Raw genomic sequence first — 17,261 nt, 5'->3', positions numbered from 1 at the left:
AATTGGGAAACACAGATCAAAACCACAATGAGACATCACCTCATAATCTGTTAGAATGGCTATTATTGAAAAGACAAGAAATAACAAATGTTAGAGAGGATGTGGAGAAATGGGAACCCTCGTACACTGTTTGTGGGACTGTGAATTGGTGTAGCCACTGTGGAAAACAGTATGGAGATTCCTCAAAAACTTAGGAATAGAACTACCATAATATGACCCAACTTTTCCACTTCTGGGTATCTATCCAAAGAACATTAAAGCACTAATTCAAAATGATATGCACCCCTATGTTCACTGTGGCATCATTTACAGTCGCCAAGATAAGGAAATAACCTAAATGTCCATCAATGGATGAATGGATAAAGAAGATGTGGTATATATGTGTGTAAGTGTGTGTGTGTCTTTGTATGTGTATATATATATAAAATGGAATACTACCCAAACATAAAAAAGAAAGAAATCCTGCCATTTTACAACGTGGATGGACCTTAAAAGTATTATGCTAAGTGAAGTAAGTCAGATGGAAAGACAAATACCATATGATTTCGCTCACATGTGGAATGTAAAAAGAGAAATGAACCAAAAAAACCCCAAACAAACTCATAGATACAGAGAACAGATTAGTGATTACCAGAGGGGAAGAGGTTGGGGGGTGGGCAGAATGGTGAAGGGGGTGTAAACTGTATGCCGATGGATGGCAACTAGACTTGTGGTGATGATCACTTTGTAGTGTATACAGATGTCCAATTATAATGTTGTATACCTGAAACTTACATAATTAAAAAAAATCCAATTTCCCAAATGCCAGCCAATGACCAACCGTGCAAGCAGGCCTTTTTAAGGTGAGCAGTCTTAGACCTGCTATGTTAACTCTTTACTGCACAGGTCACATTTTAAGGTATGCCTAAAATACTAAACACTTCTGTTTTGAAAATTAATGCACTGTATTTAATCACTAAAATAGTAAATGACTACTAAATAGGAGTTCTGGTATAATTTCTTTGTGTTTAGGTCCTGGCTGAATACAAGTTTGAATTTCTGCAAACAGTTTGCAATCACGAACATTACATTCCTCTGAATTTGCCAATGGCATTTGCAAAACCTAAACTTCAGCGAGTTCAAGGTATGTATTTGTGTTTTCCATCATTAGGGATTGTGTTTTCCTGTTTTTGGCTAGCGCTAGTATAGTGTAACGTTTTCTAGTTAAACCAGTCAATCTAAAGGTAATGTCAGAATTGTTACTATGTGAAGATAGGTTCGTTAGTGGTACTCGGCATTTCCTTCATAGTGTCAGTGGTAGTAGTCATAGAATGAAGAAATTAGGTGTGTTACATAGATTGCTGCTTAAACACAGATGTCAGATACCAGTTAAATTGCTCTCTGTAGTACTGTTTGGACTCTTATGTGAGACTGAATTAAGAAAAAACCATATAAATACATTTCTGCTGACTGGAACATCAAAAGAGAAGTATAAAGACAGAGTAAAATAGTGATATGTACGTATTAAATTGATGAAATGCCTTCAGTTATCTCCATTGCTAGTTTTATTGAATGCTTTGTTGTGTAGCACTATTCTTATGTTACTATGTTTTTTATTTGTCCCTTTTCTTTTCATATATTAATTAGATTTTTTTTCATTTGCGGTGGACCGTTTGACTTCAGTAGGTAGGTTTAACTCGGTTCACTCTAAAGTAGTTTGCTGTCTTTAAAAACAATTGATTTCATGAATGGCTAAGATGGATGGGGGCTTTCTTTGCTTTTTAAATCCTCCCTAGCCAAGAAGAGGCTTTAGTTAATGTACCCAGAAAACCTAGGAGGTGGTGTATTTGTTAACTCTTAAAATCAGCTTGAGTGTTGATTGCTAGAAGAATCAACTTTAAAACACCGTCCTCAGAAAACAAGTTTTGGCTCAAGCCAGCACGGGGGCTAGAGGGTAGCTGTTCTTTAAGTGTGTCTCATCTCTGCCAGGCTTGCCTCCCTTCTCTCTGACCCTGCTTAATGACTGCTTGGCCACAGTTTTGGAGGTTGGCTGAAACTACCTGATTCGATTTATTCAGACCCCTGAAGTAAAAAACCTTACTACCATTGTAAAGTCGACCCAGATAAGGCCACCTGGGTTAGTCCGTACTGGTTCTTGTGCATAGAAAGTGGTTGGGATTCACAAAAGAGCATGACCAATGGCAGAAAGGATATCAGCTACCTCGGTCTCTAGGAGGGTAGCTGCTGAGCACCAGTTTCAGTGCTTGAATGCCAGCCAGTGAAAATGGAGAAGAAATATTTAAAAACCCAAGCACCCGTATTCAACTGCTCCCTTATTAGCTTCTGAGCATGTATGGCTCCGATACTTCCCCCAGTATTTATTGATGGCTTGAGGAATTCAGGGAAAAGAAGGGATGAGGATTTAGGATTAAATCTGATTTAGCATTTATTAAGTCCTAACTGAATATATAGCATTATATTAAGTGCTGAAGAGGCCAGAAAAGAAATGGAAAACATATCCTTCAGCTATATGGCCTAACTAAAATTAAAGGGTACGGGAGAGGAAATAAAGATAGTAGAAATTTACCGTAGAAATGACTAAACTTGGTCACAGTCCCTTCTGATTGTGACCCAATCAGTTTATAAGGCAAGTCCCAACCAGGATATTAGCAGCTGGGATTTAAAATGGACTGAGGATCTAAAAGGAAGTGAAAGAAATAGTTTGAAGCGGTAATTTTATGAAATAAAAGATTTGTATTCGCGTGATGAATTTGAGTGAGATGAGGCTGTTTTTCTTATTGTTCTTGTACCCCATTGTATTGGGGCCAATATAGAACATTTACTAGAACAGTCAATAGTTAATACTGTTACAGTGATTCAGTTGTCTAGTTTCTCTTCCTTTTCCTACTTTACAAATACAAACAGATAAGTGAATCAAGTATTGCTGTAGAGAATTACTCCAATTTGTAGTTGTAACTAAATCTCTTCAGATATGAAGAAATGTGTTAAAACATTGCCAAATACAGTATTCTTTCATTCTAGATTTTATCCTAAGATTTCTAAGATTTGAAAAGCATCTCGAAAAACAAAGAATTCTAGGGACTGTCTTACCGACTGAAATTATCATTAAGGCTATCATCTAGCCCCAACGATGAGTGCTCGTATCTTGTAAAATTTTGCATGCTTATTCTGTATGATAAAAGAACTGTTCATATTTGTTAATAATAACAATATAGTTCCTGCTAACATGGTCACATATGACTAAGTAATAAATATAGTGCTTTAATGTTAAAGTAATTTTTGAATATTTTTATAAATGGGTTTTAAATTTCATTATACTGCAGATTCAAATCTTGAATACAGTTTATCAGATGAGTATTGCAAGCATCACTTCTTGGTTGGTCTACTTCTGAGGGAAACCTCCATTGCTCTTCAAGACAATTATGATATCAGATATACAGCTATCTCTGTCATAAAGAATCTTTTGATAAAACATGCATTTGACACTAGATACCAGCATAAGGTAAGGATGTTCGTATCATCATCAGTATCACATTAGTTAGTTTCTAAGAAGATTTTATGTTCAAGGTGAAGTTTTCAGTAAGGAACATTACAGGAGGATTGATGAAGTTATTTTTACAAATACGTTTTGTTTCCGTTTCAAATGATTAGGTTTTAAAAATACTGTTCAGATAACTGTTGAAGAAGAACACTGGTTTTTCAAATCATGTCTAAAGAACAGCACAGCCGCTTCATGATTTGTTACATAAACTAGAATTTTTTTAAAAAAATCTTACACGATTATAGCCATGTGCACTCTTTCAAATACACGCCTTAATATATATCCTTAAATATATCTCCCTAAATAAATGCTATTATTGATTAGTAACTGATTAATAGTGACACATTAAGTATGTCCAATATATAAAAGATGTAAATATGAAGTTTTTCTTCTTACTGAAAAAATGTAGGTGTGGCTGTAAACCTTCCATACATTACACACTGTCGATGTGTGAAGGCCACAGCTGCAGTTGCTTTTTGCCGCACCTTTAACTTAATATACGGGGATGGAGGGTATATTCAAATCTTATTAACATTATACCCTATGGGCTTCAAATAGTAGATGGCAAACTGTATGGATTTAGAATAACCTAACTTACTTACCTGGCTCAAGGTAACATATTATTTCATAATTAAGAATTTGTCCCTTTGTTTTACATTCAAATTTAAATAAAATTATCATGTCATTTATTTACTTTGGAAAGCTGACTTGGAGATAGATCTTATTCTTTTTCTACAGTATTCCCATTTGTCCTTAAAAAACAGAAAATGCCTGCCAGCTACATCCAATTAGATTTCTTTAATTATGAAGATTTGTTTCACTTACAAATTTTGCTAGTTTTCTTCATATAATTCTATCCTAAAGTAGACTTAAACCCTTTAGCTTTCAGATGTTATTACTTACTGCAATTTGCATCGTTTTTTCCCACATTATAGTTATAACAACATACTCCCATTTTGTGTGGTTTGCTCTCTTATGTGCCACTTTTTGTGTGTGTGTGAATGTTGATATTGACTTAACGTAAGTTAACTGGCATAATATATCTAAATGAAAAGATATCTTAAAGTCATCCATTCAAACCAAGCTTTGTCAAAGCTTTAAAAATGCCAGTTACCACTGGGCTCTGTTTGTACCTAGTAGTAGCGGAGGAAAATGTCTTTAGCCATGATTTCAAAGAATTTGTGGGAAAAGTACAAAATGAAGTTCCTGTTCTTAAAGCAGGAAGTTGTATTTTTTCCCCTGCCTCCTTAGATGAAAGTGAAGGAATATCGGATTTCACTAGCGTCTTACCTAGAGGTAGGATTTTAAATATTTTATATCACATATTTGCACATTATTTACTTTTTAAAATTCTGAGAGCAGTATATGTACTCACATGCACACACACACATCACTGTTGTTATCTGTAAATAACACTCTGCCTCTTTGAGTGTTTGAGGTTTTAGACTATGGGAAAGATTGAGATGCCAGCCTCATTACCCTTTTCAGTAATTTCTAAAGCCCTTTCTTTGTTCAAAATCTTCTGACAGGTTTTAAGTGTGTATAGGATTCTCCCCAGTAAAACTTTGCTTCATGGACCTGCTTCATTCCCTTTCTCTGTATGGTCCAAAGACTTCACAGGTGGCCTGAGTAAGAGGTCATTTGTCAAATATTGATACATTCACTTAAAACATGTTCACCATTAATGATGATGCCAAGGTGAGGGCAGAGAGGGGAGCTTTGAGCCCCTATAATTTCCATTGGGTCCCCCAAAGTGACCCCAAATAAAAATACAGTCAAGAAAAAAATTCTTCCTGTGGAAAGGCTGCTTTGAGACTAGATCTCCTAGTCACCGCCACCCCCCATTCCAACCATGTTGCCTTCCTCAGCCTCTCCTCTAATGAAATGATGGAGATGTCACTGGTCCCTATTATGTGCTACTCAAAAACTGCTTTGGGAGCCCTCCTAATACCATGAGACATCTTTCCTACCCAGAACAAGAATATCCAACATCTAACATTTATCCTGGGGTCTGTGTTAGTTCCTGTACCACTGCAAGTGATGTTGACTCCTGAGAATTGCAATTTCTGCTTGGACTGTGGGCAGATTTCTTTTCTTTTTTTTTTTTTTTTTAATGGTAATGTTACACACATGTTAAAAAAGAGAATCAAAATGCCTCCCTCCCATTCCTTACCTCCATGCCTCAATTCATCTCTCCAGAAGCAACTACTGTTATCAGTTTCTTATATAAACTTCTATTTTATGCATGCACAAGCCAATATGCTATATATATGTATATATATAAATATATAATAGAAACCATTATGCATTTTCCTTTTGTCATTTAACAATATAGCCTGAAGATTTGATCTGTATTTATTTTAAATCTGCATAGTATTCCATCATATGGATATACCTTATTCTATTTATCTAAACTGTCTTCTGTTAATAGATTCTTAGATGGTTTTCTGTCTTTTGTGCAGACAAAACTTTTAATGTATTTGCCCTGACTGCATGCTTTCCTGTGTTCCTGTTCACCTGAGAAAGGTGTAGTATCTCCTTCCCTAGTGATCATTCACTATCAGAACTAAAATGAATTCCCATCTAGAAGCTATAATGTTAATAATAGTAGCTAAAATTTATTGAGGACTCACTATATGCCAGGCACTGTATTAAACATTAGCTTACATGAATTAATGTCACTGTTATTATCCCCATCTTACTAAAGAGAAAACTGTGGTTGTGACTTGATCACAATCAAGTAACTAGTAACAGGAGAGCTGGAATTCATGTGTCTAAAATTCAAAATCTGTGCTCTTAACCACTAGACTGTACTGCCTCTCAAATCTTAAGTGGGACCCTGGAAAATTAGAGAACTGCCGAGAAAGGGTGATGATGATGGTGGAAACTCTTGAAATCAAAGCCATGTGAAGAATAAAGGAAAGTAGTAACAGCTATTTAGCCTTGTGAAGAGTGAATTAAGACAATTTGTGGTAATTGTCTCCAAATATTTAAAGGGTTGCCATGTAAAGTGCAAGTGGGCTGTAACTAGCAGGTAGAACTTAACTGCTAAAGGATTTTTCTAACAGAACCTCTGAAAGGGCTGGAGTGTTTAAGAAGTTTAAAAACTAACCGTCTGTCAAGGATGCAGGTAAGGGCTGTTCCTGCCTTGAGCAGGATATTGAACTAGATCAGTGGTTCTCAAACCTCAGTGCACATCAGCACCATCTGGGGCAGATTCCTGGGACCCAGCCCAGACCTACTGAACCAGAATCTCCTAGCGATAGAGACTATTACTGATTAGGGTTGTGTATTAGAAGTAGGTCTGTTAAGAGTGCCTGAAACTCATAAAAGAGGAAGTACAAATGGGCAATTAACATATGAAAAATTGTTCAATTTCAAGAATAAATGGAACTATGAGACACTATTGATCTGTATTCTATAGGTTAACCATTGTACCCTAGAGGCCTTATCTAAGTCTACAGACAAGCCTCCCAAAGTCCTAAAGTATGGAGGGCAACTCTTGTGCCATCACAACCACTGGTTTGGCTGATTTGAATGTATGTCCATATCTGGTGAGGAATGTCTGTAGCTGAGAAAAGCAATAAATAAATTCGTATAAGAGGTACCACATTCATTAAGATGACCAGTGGCCAGCTTCACTTGCATGTTTACAAATATATCAATCTCCCAAGTTGTATAATTGATTTAGGGGGCCAAGATCACGTTATTTTAATTGCAGCTTTACTCAAAGCAAAGACATATTTCTTGAATGAATACAGTAATTCACCATTTTTTTACTTCTTCCATCTATTCATTCATTCAGCTAATGTATATTGACCATATACTATGTGCCCAGGCACTGGGGATGAAGCAGTGAACAAGACAGACAGGATCCCTGCTCTCCTCAAACTCAACCCTTGCTGAAGTTAAAGAGCAGGACTAATATGATCTGCTATTAAAAAAAACTAAACTTTTGCCTGTTATGTAGTGATGTTCGAGGGATGTGCTTCGACTCTCTATTGTATATAAATTCAAATACCAACAAAGTGGTGTAGCAGTTAGAGACTATGAATATAAATAGACTCATGCTTCACGAATTTGTTATGGATATTAGCTTGCTTTTAGTGTTTAAACGGACAGATGGAGCCAACTTTATTTGTAATACAGGCATATTATATATCTCTTAAGCTTTTGATAATTATTTTTCAGAACCAACAAGCCAAAATAGCACAATTGTACCTCCCATTTGTTGGACTGCTTTTGGAAAATATACAGCGACTAGCAGGTCGAGATACCTTGTATTCTTGTGCAGCCATGCCTAATTCTGTAAGTAGTAATGTGTTTCCATTGGCATTTTATCCTGTTTTATTGACTGTATTCAGAATTAGGGTCATACGCTGTATGGTCTCAATAGTGCACCTTTTACAGCATTTTAAATTTATACTTCTTCCTGGAGCAGTGCTTCTCAAATCTTAATGTGCATATGGATCACCTGGGGAATGAAGACAGAGATTCTAACGTGGTAGCCCTGGGGTGGAGCTTGAGATTATGCGTTTCAAACAGGCTCTTGGCTTTTTCTCGTCTAAGGACCATACTTTGAGTAACGAGGTCCAAGAGAACACCGGGAATCCTCTGTGCTCAGTGTTTTCTTTTTAAGATTTGCTGCTGTTACATGCCTTCATATATTGATTCAACCGGAAAACTGAACAAAACATTCACTTTGCAAAATATTAGGCACCAGGGATTAAACTGTATTCCTTTGCTTCTCCTCCTCTTTGACAGCCTCCTTTCAGCACTTCCTGATGAGTGGCTTTTAACTCATCACAGTTGGTCTGTGCTTTTTTCTCCCCTTAGAATCTTAGAGTTGAAAGGAACTTTGGAGGTGATCAGTCTTCCACTTGGCAAAACAACGTTTTGCCATAGTAGTAATGAAAACTTTCCTCCTCACATTAGATCTACAAGATTTTCTACCCACTGGTCCTAGTTTTGCCTTCTAGTGATACATCCATTTCTACCTCCACATGATACCCCTTCACACATGTCCCTTCTCAATTTTTCTTCAGGCCAGATATCTCCACTTCATCATTTGTTGTTTCAAACCCTTTACATTTCTTGGTTGGAGTCTTCTGGACATGCTCCATTTTACCAATTGCCATTTTAAAATGTGGCGTATACTTTACAGTCTGTCCAGTGCGACTAATAACTCCTGCCCCCCGCCCACTCCACGTTCTGTCTGGCCCAAGATCACCTTCACATGTTCAGTAGCCAAGTCACATTGTTGGGTGGCAGGTGAAACTGTGTCCTTTACAGCTTCCTTTGGAAATTCCCCATAATAAATGTCCGTAGATTTGTCAAGCCTACCCTGGGTTCCTGAGAAAGCTGCTTTTAAGCCTCACTTGATTGCCTGTACCTCCCGATTACGTCAATCAGCTAAATGTGGACGCTATATCGCTTACCTGGGTGGCAAGCAAGCCTTTCTTCACAAACACAGTTACTCATGCTTATGCTTACTCCACAACATTTGACAGTGATATTTGGAAATATTTTACTTACCTGTTCGTTCTTTTGCAACTCAAGATCATGTAGGGCCTCTGGTCACACCTCTCCTTCTAGTATTGCCCTTGCTTCAAGGAGGAGAATGGAATCATGTTTAGATCACACCAGTTTGCAGCTTTTACCAGCCACCTAGAGTTGTGTGTCACTGTGCCAGAGGTCATGGTTGTAACAGTGTACCAGGATCCATTTTCTTTTTTGTGTGTGTGGTACGCAGGCCTCTCACTGCTGTGGCCTCTCCCGTTGCGGAGCACAGGCTCTGGACGCGCAGGCCCAGCGGCCATGGCTCACGGTACCAGCGCCGCCAGGGAAGCCCCCAGGATCCATTTTTAAAAGAGATGTCCCCTAAATACCAATACTGATATGTGATTTAGACTTTCACAGTGAGCTTTGTTTAAAATTAGGGTACCATCTCATTGTTAATTCCGATTTCTTATCCTAGTGTACAAATGTATTTAAATGACAGAGGTATCACACTGTGTTACAGGCATCCAGAGACGAGTTTGCATGTGGCTTCGCTTCACCTACAAGTAGAGGGAGTCTGAGCACTGACAAAGACACCGGTAATTAAAAGTCCTTTAAAGATTATACGTGGCATGGCTGTTTAGAGATGTACCCTATACGTCTCTGTATTTTTGAAATATTTCATAATAAAAACTGTACATAGCACAATCTCTACTAAAGTTTAATTAAAATCTTACACTTGCAGCCACATTTCTTTGCTTAGGTTTCCTTGTCTCAGCTTGTATAAAATTTAGCTTAGTATACTAAGAAAATAAAGGATAATGAGAAAAACACTGGTTTCCAATCATCTGTCTCCAGTCCTGGACAAGACACTTCCTTTTTCTGGGCCAAACTTCCTTATCTATAAAATTATCTAATTGTTTGCCTTTATTTTATGACTTGCAAGGAATTTCTTGTAGTTTCATACACGTTAAAGTGTTTCAAGGAAAAAAAATTGCTTACCCTTTATTTGGCTTCTTATGGTGTTTTGATGTAATATATAAACTTCACATTTTAGATGACCAAGATCTATTTCCTAAAATATGTCTTTACTTAAATTAACCCAGTGCTTAGTTTTAAAATTATTTTTGACAGTTCCTCCTGTTGCTAACAAGGACTTGGCTTTTTTCCAGCTTATGGGTCTTTTCAAAATGGACATGGAATTAAGAGGGAAGATTCAAGAGGTTCCCTCATCCCAGAAGGAGCAACAGGATTTCCAGATCAGGGCAGCACTGGTGAAAATGTAAGAACCTAAGTATATAGGATAACCCTAGTGATGTGTTAAGCTACAGCAGTCTTTCTTTTTATGCAAATAGGGGTCTCTCTACTCTCCTGTAGTCTGTACTGGATCTTTAAAAAGCATCCCATAATGCTTGGATGTTGTAGCAGTTCCTTCCTATCCTGGCACCTGCTGCTTGGATATTTTAAAACTGTTTATAGAGGATAAGGCATTCATCTTTAAGAGTTCCAACTTTGAATACCTCCTTTAACCCTAGCACTCTGTAAACCTGTTCTAGAGAGGGAAGGTTCAAGTTTAAAATGCCTAATGTACCTTGTCACTTAAATCACTCCCTGGCAGGATTCAGCTTTTTATTCTTTTGTAATAGAGTAATGACATTAACATGGGAGAAGAAAAATTAGGTCCCCAAATGGATGATCTCAGCATCCCAGAATCACTTAATCACAATATATTCTCTAACTCTTCTATCAAATTATTTCAAGCCTGACATTGAAGTTTGGGATATGTCTGCCTTGAGACAGAGAAACCTCACTTTAGACCAGTAAAGCCTTGTCACGCTGCTACGTAAAATCAGAGAATCATATAAAATTAGAGTTAGAAGGGGCCATAAAAATAATAAATTCCAACTCTCAATTTACAAATTAAAACTGGGATTGTGACTTAGGACAACCACACAACTATGGCAGGGCCAGGCCTGAACCCAGGTTTTCTAATTCCGGCACTTCTTCTCCTAGATCGTGGCATTCTTAGGGTGCATCTGGGGAACTTTATAAAAATGGATAGCTGAGCCTCATCCCCAGAATTTCTGTTTCTGTCAGTCTGGGGGCTTGCTCATTTGTATTTCTAAGTTCCCAGGTGATGCTGATGCTGCTGGTTGGGAACCACCCCTTGAGAACCACTGGACTATATACTCCATTGAGTCTTTGCATAGTTAGTAATTTAATCATAAAGGTTCTTATTTCACACCATTTAGAATTAAGACAACAGACACTGTCATAGGTAAGACACATAAAGGACAAAGAGGTTAAATGACTTGCCAGTAGCCACACAGCTAGCAAGCGTTCAGGACCTAGATGTTTTGCTCCAAGTAGACGTTCTTGGTGAGTCCTAGATTAGTAAATATCTATCCCCAGCCCAGGTTAGCTCAGCTGAAAGTATTGGTTTCTAACAGGGGTACATTCGTTAGGAGATTGTCATTGCTGTATTCATACAAATCCCCAAATAAGTCAGATCTTGCCATTTTTAACTGATATTTTAACAAAAGTCACTAAATAATAGGAACATCACTACTTTGTAGAGGCTCTAATTTTGAAGTATTACTGGGTCCTCCTTAGTAAAATTATCTTGTAATGTCATTAAGCCTTTTTAAGATAGATTTTCTGACCTATTATTTAGACGTTGGATTTTAATAAACTCTAAGGAGAGATTGAAGTTAAAGAGTTTAAAATGCTTCTTACGCTTCGATGTACCTTAGTTAAGTTTCTCCTTGACGTAAAAGCTATTTTTTCCTGGAATAGCCACATATGATTATTCAAAATGTTTTCTTACTAAAACACAGGACCTATGGGAATGAAACATACACAGTATATTCATGGCTATATCTTGATGAAGACTGCAAGGTAATTTCCAGTGATATTATTAGGTACAGTAGCAAAGAAGAGTCAGCCCATTTACCTTCCAAATGTGATATAAAATGTGGATTTATGCTTAGAATTTTCCCAAACAGGACTAATGGTTAAAACAGTTATTGAGTTAAAGGCTATGGGAAGCTACAGTACCAATATTGTTTCAGAAAAGTCCTATCTTTGTATTACAGACTCGGCAGAGTTCTGCAAGGAGTAGTGTATCTCAGTATAACCGATTGGATCAGTATGAAATCAGAAGCCTCTTGATGTGCTATTTGTATATAGTAAAAATGATTTCTGAAGGTGAGTTACCAGCATATTAATCGTGGACTGTACTCCACCCTCACAGGTTTACAAGTTCATGCAACAAATATTTGACCATCATCTGCATGTAGAACACATGCACATTAGAAACAGAACTTTGAAGACTCTGACCTTAGTATGTTCTTATATTTTAACTTAAAATAGGTTCATTTCGGTCATACAAGTTTGATTCTTTGCAATAACTTTTTTTTTTGATTTAAAAATTAGTTTCTAAAGTGAGGCAATAGTTTTAGAAGTGCTAAACATTTTTTTCATGCAGAGCATATAATGCATTAAATGACCAACGTAAACAGAAAAAAATAACAATAACCAGTGCCATAGTTAACACTTTAGCTTTTATTTGACCCAGGATTTGGAAAATCAGAAGCAAACAAAAAGACAGGAAGGGTTCTTTGAGGGTAAGGAATGTCGTTGTTATCTCTTGCAGTACCATTATACAGTTTTGCATGGTGTCACATTCTTTTCCAGGCTCTGTTCTTTTTTCCTTGGTGTACAATTGTATTATTAACTAGTATTACCATTTCCTCTTTACCTTATAAAATATAACCAAAGGATTTTCATGAACTGCATGTCCTCTGGAAGTAAAATCTTATTCCCAATACCACATTTGTTTACACAATTCCCTCCCCTTTCTTCCTTTTCTGTTTTTGCTCAAAAAAAAAAAAAAAAAAAGCACCTGGGTTCTGATCATCATAATACAGTAGTTAAATTTTACTTATTTTCTATTTTTTTATTTCATTTTTAGTAAATATTAAATCTTTTTTTGTAATAAGGCAGCACATAAGAACATAAAATAAGTTGATAGTTAACTCACTTACAAACATTGAAACAAATCAAAAGCTAGATATGAATGGTTAATTCTAAAGTATATTAATAAAACAGGTTTAAATAACTAGAATCTTCAAGTTCTAAGAATGTACGATTTAGAGTAAACATCAAAGATTATTGAGGCTATGTGATAAGCCTCCATGTTTGGGGAAAGAAAACAGTAAAGGGAAATCATTTTCAACTCTGGTGGTATTTCATTCCAGGAGATAACGGATCAGTTAATAACTACAGCCACAGCTCACTGTTTTTGTCTCCCCACAAGGTGAAAAATGGGGGAGTATAGAAAGTGACTGCTAATATGTATGGGTTTTTTTTCTTTAGGGTGATGAAAATATTCTAAAACTGGTGGTTTTATAAGTTTTTAAATGTACCATAAACTACTGTATTGGGCACTATTTAAATGGGTGAGTTTTATGGCACATGAATTCACTCAATAAATTTGTCTTTTTTTTTTTTAAGGCCCAAGAGGCAACATGGAAAACAAAAAACTGGAGAGAAAAAGAAAAAAGTAGTTGAATACCACCACAGCCCAGGGAAAGTAAGAAGGAGGGTGGTAGGGGGAGAGAGAGAAGGAAGGAGGAGAGGGAGATGCATCGTTGACTAGTTCTCCTCTCCTCCACCCAGTACACGTGTGCACACACCCCCACATGCCCACATGCCACATACAGTGTTAACCAGTGACAAGCCACTGGCTGCTTTCTTCATGTCATGGGTAAAACCATAAATGCTTTGTTTCTTGAGAACGTCATAGTTCCCCCTCGTCTTACAGTCACATCTCCTCTTCATCTTTTGTAAGTGTAAAGTCATGCTGCATGGTATCTGTTAAGTCATACTCGTTTTATTCCAAAAAATATCTGCTTCTTGGTCCTTCTCAATGAATGTATTCTAGTTACCTTGTCAAGTCCAGTAAATATTTCACTTTCGTTATACCTTGTCAAGTCCAGTAAATATTTCACTTTCGTTATACCTTGTCAAGTCCAGTAAATATTTCACTTTCGTTACTCTATATGCATTTAAATGTTGAACTCTTACAGTCATAAACAGTAGCAACTTAATTTCAGCAAAAAGATGGTAGACTCTACACTTTCATATCAAAGTACAGGGATTCTGAAGAATGAGTTTCCTTCTCTGTAGCTGAAATTTATTAACTGCCAATAATTCACTGTTTCAAAGTCTTAGTCATTTGCCCAACTTTTGTGTAGGTCTCATTGCTTTGTATATTATATTCTGAGAAGTGTATCAGAGTCAGGGGTTATCAATTACACAGTCTGAATTGACAGCAAGACTGTTCTCTTGGAAAAGAAAAGCAGTCTCCTTAAGAGAAAGGAAGAGGGAAAGCTACTTCCTTCTTCCTGGCTGTACCCCGGCTTTTCTCTTTATTGTAGACCCCAAAGTGGAAATCTGGGTCTCACCTTGTGGCTCATCAGCACCAGCTGCACCTGTAGATTCAGCAGTATGCTTCCTCGCAGTCACCTCTTCATTGGAAGGTGGCTGGTTACAGCTATGTCTCACCGAAAATCCAGTTTTGTATTGAGAAAGACGAGCCGCTGATCTTTTCCCACGAGATGTATAGTCAAGAGGAAATACATATGAAGGGGGCTTTCCCTTTCTCTGTGTAAAATGAGGAAATGAGTTAGTATCATCAAGCGTATATTCATCTGTAGTTGCAGGTACTAATGGAGTAGGTGGGTTTTCTCCCGCAGAAACACTGGAAGGGCTCCAAGAGAAGTGACTCTGAGCTCTACGCTTGTGTGTGGAGCTCTTCTGTGTGAAGATCGGTTTCTTTTGTGCACTGCCAAGCCTGTCTTCAGAACGGCTTAAGTCACCTTGAAATCCATGCCCCCCTTGAGCGCCAGGTGCAGATGTTAAAGGAAGACTTGCAGGTGACTTCTGGTTGGCACTCCTTCCTGTGGGAGGCCTGCTGCTGTTAGAGGAACTCTCCAGAGGGGTCTCTGGCACCACAGTGGGGTCCTTACTATAAAATGGAATTGGAGGCTCGGAACTCTGTTGCTGTTCCTTTTTGTCTCCAGATTTCATCTGTTCAGTATTTGATGGCATTACCCGTCTGTAGGGCGGACGCAACTGAAATGTGGGTGGAGGGTCCCTGACTGTAAAAGCGAGCCCCTTCTTTTGAGTGCGGAAAATGAAGCCGTCATCACTATCAGAACTAGAAGGATAAAGCTGTTGCTCCTTCAGCTTTAGTCTCGCATAAAGCCGTTTATTTTCTTCTTTTAATTTATTCCTTTCTTTTGTGAGCTCAGCAATAACCTTCATATTTTGTTGTTGGATACGGTCATATTCTTTCTGTAGCGTCTTCCTGTATATTTCGTTCACTGAACAGCGGTCACATACTTTGGAGCTTAACTTATGTTGCAGGTCATTGATGGTGACATTCAGGATATTCTGTTGCTCCAGCAACTCTTTAATTTTGGCTCTGGAGCCCGCCTGCCTTCTGTCTGCCAATCGCTCTTTCCTCAGACTGGTTAGTTTCCCGTGGAGACGGCGTAGCTCCTTGTCATGGAGCTCTTTTAGTGTTAGCCAGGCTTTTTTAAAAGCGTCAGAAGACAAATCACTGACGCTAACCTGCATTTCACCTCTTGCGGGAGAGCTCTGGCCACTTTCCTTGTCTCCTCCACCCACGTTGCCCGCCTGCATCTCGTCTCCCTGACTGGGACTGGGAAACAGTGGAGACAAACAGCCGCCGGCCAAATGGCGGAAGGGCTGCTGACTAGAGCTGGGCCGCGGACGGGACGAGAGTTTCACCCCTTCTACAGACCTGCGAAGAGGCTTCAGAGCACAAGGCCGGTGTGAGGATGGCTCGGGGGTAGACAGAAGGGCCCGGTTTGGCGGCGGAAAGGAGTTCCGAGCCTCCTTTTGGCGGGAAGAGCCAGTGCGCAGAAGACGAGGCCTGCGAGCCGGCCTGTAACGAGAGGCCGGAGAGACCGGAAACGCGGTGACTTCTGGGAGAGCCATGCTACGCTGAGCCGGAAGGGCGCCCGAAGGCGGAGGGGTGGACCGGAAGTCAGCGCTCACTTTATTTTTGAAACAAATCTAATTTGACCTTATGTTAGCATCTTATTCCTGATGATCAGTATTTTATAAACGTTGAAAACTATCAATACTCATGGTCTTGAGTAAATTGGGGAAATAAAGTCAAAACCCACACACTCTTCCCTCCCTGTCACCCCTCCGTTTAGCCAACATTACCTAGTGGTCCATCCCTACCTTCAGAGGCTCTCGCGGGGCAGGCCATTACGTCATTGCCTACTTTTTTTTTTTTTTTTTTTTTTTTTTTTTTTTTGCGGTATGCGGGCCTCTCACTGTTGTGGTCTCTCCCATTGCGGAGCACAGGCTCCGGACGCGCAGGCTTAGCGGCCATGGCTCACGTGCCCAGCCACTCCGTGGCATGTGGGATCTTCCCGGACCGGGACACGAGCCCGCGTCCCTTGCATCCGCAGGCGGACCCTCAACCACTGCGCCAGCAGGGAAGCCCCGTCATTGCCTACTTTTGCAATCCCTACCAGGTTTTTAAATTTGGAAGTGGACCTGCTGACACCATTAGCTATATCTGAACAGGATAAGAAAGGAATGGAAAGTTAAGTGAGGGCAATATTTTTCTTTTTAAAAACGTCTCCATGAGTGTTTTTGAAGTAAAAAAAAAAAAAAAAAGGAACAGCTCCAAAGAGAAGTATATGTGATAGGTTTAAGGGACATTTATATCTGAAATAGTTGTTCCATTAATGTGTCTGTATGTTTGTATATTGCCAGGACTTCAAGGTTGATAATCCGAAGGCAAAGAGGAAAAAGAAAGTTATCAGTCTCTTCCTCTAAAGTTTAAGGTTCTCAGACTGTTTGGTTCGCAGAGCCCTTTGAGTAGCAGGCGAAGGTGCTTGACCCTACCTTCCGAAAAGTGTACTTAAACGCACCATCTTGCATAAAATTTTAGGAAGCTTATTAAAAATCCCAGGTCTACTTCCCTTCCTCTGTCTTCAGGGATGATAAGCCATCCAAAAGAACGTTTATAAAATACATAAAAATAATTGTTGAAGTTGAAATAATTACAGATTAAAAGGTATATTTGGGATTAATTTAAAAGAATACAGTGTGGGTATTGGGCAGTGAGATGAGATAGGAGGAGAGGATATAGATGAGACAGAATTGGCTG

General features: G+C 38.5%; 1 protein-coding gene across 5 annotated transcripts in view; it reads left to right on the top strand.

Moving 5' to 3' along the window:
- DOCK11 (dedicator of cytokinesis 11) overlaps positions 1 to 17,261 on the top strand; it is a 189,865-nt gene that overhangs the window by 113,910 nt on the left and 58,694 nt on the right. For 4 of the 5 annotated variants that reach the window (XM_033850004.2, XM_073799049.1, XM_033850001.2 and 1 more), the window contains 7 exons: positions 1,012 to 1,123; positions 1,627 to 1,665; positions 3,324 to 3,502; positions 7,733 to 7,849; positions 9,564 to 9,639; positions 10,213 to 10,322; positions 12,136 to 12,247. In XM_033850004.2, coding sequence (XP_033705895.1) covers positions 1,012 to 1,123; positions 1,627 to 1,665; positions 3,324 to 3,502; positions 7,733 to 7,849; positions 9,564 to 9,639; positions 10,213 to 10,322; positions 12,136 to 12,247 — 745 coding nt within the window. The remainder of the gene's footprint in view (positions 1 to 1,011; positions 1,124 to 1,626; positions 1,666 to 3,323; positions 3,503 to 7,732; positions 7,850 to 9,563; positions 9,640 to 10,212; positions 10,323 to 12,135; positions 12,248 to 17,261) is intronic. The other variant, XM_033850002.2, reaches the window with a different exon arrangement.

This window comes from Tursiops truncatus, chromosome X (assembly GCF_011762595.2).
Source record: "Tursiops truncatus isolate mTurTru1 chromosome X, mTurTru1.mat.Y, whole genome shotgun sequence".
Lineage (NCBI taxonomy): Eukaryota > Metazoa > Chordata > Mammalia > Artiodactyla > Delphinidae > Tursiops > Tursiops truncatus.
The sequence above is the reverse complement of the archived record's forward strand: the minus strand, read 5'-3'. Positions and strand labels throughout refer to the sequence as shown.